Source organism: Ambystoma mexicanum, chromosome 14, assembly GCF_040938575.1.
Source record: "Ambystoma mexicanum isolate Mex_15411 chromosome 14, UKY_AmexF1_1, whole genome shotgun sequence".
NCBI lineage: Eukaryota > Metazoa > Chordata > Amphibia > Caudata > Ambystomatidae > Ambystoma > Ambystoma mexicanum.
This window is the reverse complement of record NC_090940.1, coordinates 633891573-633898994: the sequence shown is the minus strand read 5'-3', so window position 1 is coordinate 633898994 and position 7422 is coordinate 633891573. Positions and strand designations below refer to the sequence as shown.

Sequence of the window (7422 nt, the reverse complement as noted above, 5' to 3'; positions counted from 1 at the left end):
TGCTTGCACTTCCCATCTATATACTGAGGCGAAGTGCTTGCACTTCCCATCTATATACTGAGGCGAAGTGCTTGCACTTCTCATCTATATACTGACGCAAAGTGATTGCACTTCCCATCTATACACTGATGCGAAGTGCTTGCACTTCCCATCTATATACTGAGGCGAAGTGCTTGCACTTCCCATCTATATACTGATGCGAAGTGCTTGCACTTCCCATCTATACACTGAGGCAAAGTACTTGCACTTCCCATCTATATACTGAGGCAAAGTGCTTGCACTACCCATCTATAAAGTTGTAAAGCTTAACCAAATCTTTTAGCAACAGTCTGTAAATGTTACCTCTACTTCTGGGGGGAGGTAAACATTGGCTGATTTTGATCTCATAACAGGATGGCCGCTAGCATCCCCTGCATTGACCTCAGGGGTAATGCCCCTAACTTGTAATAGGAGGGAGGTAAGGCTGGCACCCTTTGGCAAATACCACCAGTTGTACCATTGGCTGTAAATCGTCAAACACAAATTATGCGCCGACAAGAAAAGACACAAGACACCCAAGAAAATGGAAGAAAGCATGATCTTATTCCAGAAGGTTCTTTTCTTCACCCACAGACAATATGAAATACAGAATTGTTATACTTGAAGCTAAACTAGAAAAATATTGCTATGAATTCCTGCTCGTAGGCTCTATAAAGCTGTTTTTTTTTCAGAAAAAAAATACAAAACAACAATTTTCAGACAAACAGTACTGTTGCTATATATACACACATAAGTTGAAAGGTCCAAATACGAAGACTTGCGACACGGTGAATTAGGGCGTGTATGGCCCAGATATTACCCACATTCTATCGGCACGTCACCCGCGCTCGATTAAAAGGTATGTATCATTTGTACAATGTTCGTTATGTTTTGTCTTCATAGACACGGCGGCCTCACATTTTTCCCAACACAGCCTGCTTTTGTGCATTTTAATATTAATCTCAGAGAAAAAATCTAATTGAAAGGGAAATTAAAAAAACAAATGTACAAGAAACTCAATCATCAAAGTATTTAGAAAACTACAGTCTGATTTTAGAAGTGTCAACTGGGCCATAAGGGGGCGCACTTGTGCTGGGGCTGATAGCTTTTCTTTTTTGGGCCTGGAAGTCCCAGCATGAAAAGTCCCGTTGACTAGAAAGCCAGGACTAGATAAAAACGTTCCCGAGGACAGGCGGCCAGTCGACGATTCTGTCGAATGCTCGACCAATCAGCGGGGAAGATTTGCACACATGTTAGATGCACCTCAGTGCATAACAATAATAACATTCAAATTCACCAGAAAGAATCCCATTTTATTGTTGTTCTTGTTTCTGGAAGAGAGGCTTCCTCATTTTCCACTAGGGCGTATCCAAACACCGGTCGGCGGCAGGGATCAGCCATATTGGATTCAGGCGAACCAGAAAAAAGCAACTCCTCTATTACCATCCTATCCTGATCTTGTAGAATTTTATTTGTATTCTTTAATAGGCATGGTAGGCTGTTATCTTTTATCTTGCCCACAAACCTAGCCGAGAGCTTCAGCCCCAAAGCCAATCAACTACCAACAAAGTCCCGCGTGATCCAACACCATATCTCCAGGGACACATTTTTGATACTAATGTGATATGATAGTTTATTTATAACGCGCTTAATACCCCTAGCGGTTTCTAAGCACGGGCCCGGGGATCTTACTTCCAAGGCGAGCACGTTGCCGCTGAGCTGCTCGCCATATAACCCAAGGAGGAAGGGAAACCATGCATGGAGCAGCTCTACCCTGTGAGATCTTCCTCGTCAATGTACTTTAAAAAGTAGGTTAGAGTTAGAACAGCAGATAAAGGAAGTCCAAACATGTCCTCAATAAGTCAACAGGACATCACTCGATTGAGGTTGTGCCACTATCCGCTATTAGTCCAACAATGGTATCACGCAAGTATTTGGACTGCTGTGGAAATTGAACCAGCTTATCGCAAACAGAAGAGTAGGTTAGAGGGCCAGCCTACTAAGAAAAGCACAAACAACCAAAAATTGGGGCATACCGGTACGGAGGTGAAAGCTACAAAGGCGTCAATGGTAATCACCAAGCGAAGTCCGCCGTGGTTTCTGAATGGCGCACCAAGGGCTTTTCAAACCCCAACGGCAGCTGGGGCAAAGCAAGATGCGTGCAGATGGGCCTCCATTTGTGCGAGCACAAAGCTCAAAAGCACTTTCTGCATCGGCTCAATATGTAGATGTGTAGACAATGGAGCCATGTGAGCCCACAGCAAAATGCCTCCACTTTCAGGTCAGCGTGATGCCTCTTCATGGTGCACTGCCACTCATTTGAAGTACGTAAACCTCACAAAACCGACTAGATACCTGAACATATGAAAATGGCTTGGTGCACAACGGTCAACGCAATAAATGTGGTTGGCCCCAGTCAATCTAGCCACAGCGAGCAGACATGGGCTTACTGAGGGCCATAATCAGTTGCCACTCTCCTCCTCCGCCTGCGAATCGCCGAAACATGTGATGCAAAAACAAACACCTACATGTACATTCTCGCATTCGCAAATAAGCACCTCTAAAATTGAGGTCAAGAGAGGCTCTTTTCTTTTTAATCATTAATGTGAATTTGATATCCTTTTGCAATGAATTTGCTATATACGTAGGACAACTTTAGTGGCAAATGATTAGTATATCGTACAAAGTAAAAAATTGAGATGTGCTTGTTCAACAATAAAGGCTCTACCCAACTTCAACTATCCATACATCACAGTGCGAGAATATAAGCTTGTAATTTCAGAACCTAAAATGCCTGCCGCGGGCATTAACGTAAACCCAGTGGAAGCATACATCCTTTGGGCAGCTCCCAAAACTACCCAATGAGCTAGAGCTAGCAAAAATCTCACCACTAAAAACCGAGTATTAAACCGCTGAGGTTTCACGGGAACTTGTAAATGGATATTTCATTTGGGCCTCAACAGCAATACCAATGAAGCTATGTACAGCAGGGATTTCCATCGGGAACGCCACAAATGAAACAAAGAGCTGATCCTTAGTTCCCCCATCTTCCTAAGTGATCGCTAACTAAACCTCGTTTAAACACAGATCGCTTCTCTACGTTGTGTCAGAACGCCGGCCTTTCCAACGTTTGCGAGGAGTTCACAATTCTGCAGCGCAATGAGGAACCGCTAGTCTTCATTTCCAGCCGTTCTGCTCTTCATATCGTCTGTAATATCTTCTGTTTCTTGAGCCGAAGGTGGCCAGGCTTCTGAAAAAAATAAAAGAATAATGTTTTCTCAATGTAGGACAAATAGTAATTTCTTTTAATGCACTATTAATATCAATGAACAATATTTATAAAAGGAAACACGAACTTGTTCATAAAATAAACATGATCATCGTCCCATCAACCACATATATCACAAATACTTTGAAGTTTCTGATATAGGCTAAAGTCTAATGGATGGCCATAGGAAAATTCTATGAAAGCAACAAATCAGAATTCTTTGGAACACCCCAATTCAAAACCTCTCGATCACCGAACAAGGTAATAGCATTTTTGGTTGTGAACGTTTAATACACAGTGAGTTGGCACATACATTCCTTTGAACTTATTTTGTGAGCAGTTTTTTATAAACATAGTATTAAATATGTGCTATTTCAACACACTTATTACAGGAACACTATGGAACCAGACGATAGCCCTACTCGGGATCTACTCGCCAACGACACTGCTCACCACCCTGCTACAGGACATTACACCTCTGATCTCGGGAGATAACTCAGACCTACTGATAATTGGGGGTGACTTCAACGAAGTCATGGAGGTGGGGATGGACCGCTCACACTTAAGAGGAAGAAACCCCACTGTCCGAACCAAACTACCAGCGTTCACCACAGCGATGGGACTGCGGGATGTGTGGCGTGACCTACACCCAGACACGAGGGAATACTCCTACCACTCAGGGGTACACGCCTCTTTATCGCGATTAGATTACTTCTTTCTGCCTGGGCCAGAGATTCACTGGGCCACAAAGGCAACTCTACTGCCGCGCTGCATATCAGATCACTCCCCCCTGCTAATCGAGCTCAACATGGCTAGACCACGTCCGCCCCCCTCCTGGCGCTTAAATAACTACTATCTAGGCCTCCCAGATTTTCTGGAGCAAATACAACAAACAACAAAAACTTACTTTGAGTTAAACACAGGATCGGTGGATGATCCGGGGATCCTGTGGGAGTCATTCAAACCGGTGCTGAGGGGTGAGATTTTGTCATGGTCTGCTGCACACCGAAAGAAACACCAACAGAAATGAGTAGAAGCTGAAGAGCAAGTGCCCCAGGCTGAACTAAACCACCTGGCACTAGACCAACCGGAAACAAATCGAGTACTAACACTTGCCCAAAAACGCTTGCAGAACGTTGCGCTAGACAATGCTAGGCAGGCACATATGACGATGAGAGCCAGAATATACGAGACCGGTGATAAAGCCGGCAAAATGCTGGCATGGTTAGAAAAACGCGAAATAGGGAGCGGCCAGGTCAGAGCGATAAGATCAGAAGGAGCTGAACCCTTACTGACCGACTGCGACATAACCGAGGATTTCGCAGCTTACTATACAGAGCTCTACAGGTCACCCACATCGCCTATCATTAGATCGGTACTAAACGACATAACCCTCCCCACTCTAAACGCTGAACAGCAGGCTCTACTTGAGAAAGATATCAAAGAGGAGGAACCGATAGTGGCCATGTCGGAACTCCAAACGGGAAAGACACCAGGGCCAAACTGCTTCCCGATTGAGACGTGGCGTAAACTTGGTACGAATGAAATTGCCTCCCACTTACTGCAAATGTTCCTATAGTCCAAGGAGAGAGGACGCCTACCGGCAGACCTCCGGAAAGCCACGTTAATAGTGATTCCCAAAGCAGACAAACCGCCAGACCTCTGTAGTTCATGTCGACCAATTTCACTTATCAATAGTGAGACCAAAATACTAGCAAAAGTACTGGCCAACCGCTTACAAAAGGTCATCACAACATTAATTCACCCCGACCAGTGCGGATTTATGCCGAAACGGTCGACCCGCATGAAGATTCATAGGGTGCATACTGTAATAGAGAATGCGCCCACCACCCGAGGCCCCCTGGCTGTACTGGCGATTGACTTTGAAAAGGCTTTCGACTCGGTGTACTGGGAGGCAATTTGGGAAATAATGCGTCGGATGGGGTTTGGTCCCCAGTTTCCGAGCTGGGTGCAACTCTTATATGAATCTCCCGAGGCACAAATGAGAGTGAATGGGTGGCCATCGCAAACCTTTAAGCTTGGAAAGGGAACCAGACAGGGGTGCCCACTATCCGCCATGATATTTGCCCTGGCTGTGGAACCGTTAGCAGAGGCATTGAGAATGTCACCGGCCTGGTGTGGTATTCAGTGGGAAGACGGGCGAGAGGATAGTCCCCTGTACGCGGATGACTTGCTTCTTTACTTAAAAGACCCACACCACGCATGCTCCACGATTGTAGACATACTAGACAGCTATGGTACTTTCAGCGGGCTAAGAGTAAACTGTCCCAAATCAATACTGTTCCCAATAGGCACCACAACTTTTATACCGCCAGCCTACTGTTCCTTTCGATAGAAACTAAGCAGTTTAAATACCTTGGCATACAAATTACTAACGACTTAAGCAAATATGTGACCAATAATCTCCACCCGATAACAACCAGATTCACAGAAGATGCCGGGCACTGGGTCTCTCTACCATTGACCCTACTAGGAAGGGCAGCATTATTCAAAATGATGGCTCTTCCACGCTTCGTATACATACTACAAAACGCCCCACTACACATCCCAGCGAAAGAATTCAAAAAGATAGACGACGCACTAAGGAAACTCCTCTGGAACAACGGACATCAACGTATTGTGCTGGGCACTCTGCAGCGCTCCATTTGGGAGGGAGGGATAGGGCTCCCCCGCCTACAGTCCTACTATTGGGCTAGCCAAATGGCAGTGGTCAATGACTTACTGCACAGGGACATCACATTGCCACACAATAGACTGGGGAGCGCCAGAGGACGCGCTAGACCTCAAACTGAACTCCTTTACAAAGCGATTCGTAACTCAACCCCACAGTCTATGCTATCACACATTGCCCGAGTATGGAAAGACACACACAAGTTCCTGGGATGGGAAGGAAAAATCACCCCACTACAACCACTGTGGAACAACAGGAATCTACCTGAGGTAAACAAGCTTCCGAGATGGCGTACATGGTTACAATATGATATCAGCACAGTGGGCGATATCGTAGAGGAGGCAGACTGGTATCCATTGAAACCCAAGAAGCCAGATTTCACCTCCCGGGCACTGAACGGTTCCAATATGCGCAGATGCAGCATGCCCTACAAGCCCACCTCCCGGCACTTGAAGACATGGCCGAAAGCACTCCCCTCGAAAGAAACATAGTTGAGGCAAACATTGAGACTAAAGTCAGGTCCACCATGTATAATGTAATCACTTCCTTTGCCACCACCGAACTAACCACCCTGAAGGGCAAATGGGAAAGAGACATAGGACTTATACAACCGGAGGACTGGGTGGGGGCCCTCATGTACCCCCGGGAGGTGGCCATTTCGGCCAGACTTAGACTTATCCAGCTTAAAATACTGCACAGGATTTACTACCCAAGGGTGGCATTATATTGCTGGGGGAAAACAACTGACCCACACTGTCTTCGGTGCAAGAGGGAGGAGGGAGTCTTCTTCCACATACTGTGGGACTGCAACCATATACAACAGTACTGGCGAAAATGTTGCGATGAACTCTCACCGGTACTGGGGAGAACGATACACAGAGACCCGAAGCTACTCCTGCTCGGGATGGAGGAGGAGGGAGAAGCATCCAAATACGAGAAGTTGTTCCTATCGACGACCTCGGCAATAATTAAAAGGAACATTGCACAATTATGGGGTTCGGAAACAACACCGCAGTGCAAACAATTGGTGACGGACGTCAACATATGCATTGCAATGGAACGGAGAGTATATACAGCCAGGGGGTTTCTGAGGAAAGCAGACAAAATATGGAACAAGTGGGAGGAAGCCCAATGACTGTACCAACCTGAACAAAGGATGATAAGGCACAATGTACAAAAGTAATCCAATCTGGCATATAGCGTGAGATACAACGGACACTGCAAGACCCTTTTCTTTCCTTTCTTTTTCTTTTTTCTTTTCTTTCTTGTTTTCCTTTCACCTGACCAAGGACTGTTCCACTGGTCATATAGGTTGAATGTTTACATGAAGAATGTATGTTTTGTGATGTCAAGATGGAAAAAACAATAAAATGTGTTATAAAAAAAATATGTGCTATTTCAAGGCTTCCAGCAATATTAATTTTGATGAAAGGAACAGAGATCT

At 45.3% G+C, this 7422-nt stretch overlaps 1 protein-coding gene across 2 annotated transcripts in view; it reads right to left on the bottom strand.

The window, feature by feature from the left end:
• Positions 1-559: 559 nt before the first annotated feature.
• The window catches only part of LBHD2 (LBH domain containing 2), a 204997-nt gene continuing 198134 nt past the window's right edge, over positions 560-7422 (bottom strand). For both annotated transcript variants that reach the window (XM_069638114.1, XM_069638113.1), the window contains exon 4: positions 560-3268. In XM_069638114.1, coding sequence (XP_069494215.1) covers positions 3189-3268 — 80 coding nt within the window. In that variant the 3' untranslated portion in view covers positions 560-3188. The remainder of the gene's footprint in view (positions 3269-7422) is intronic.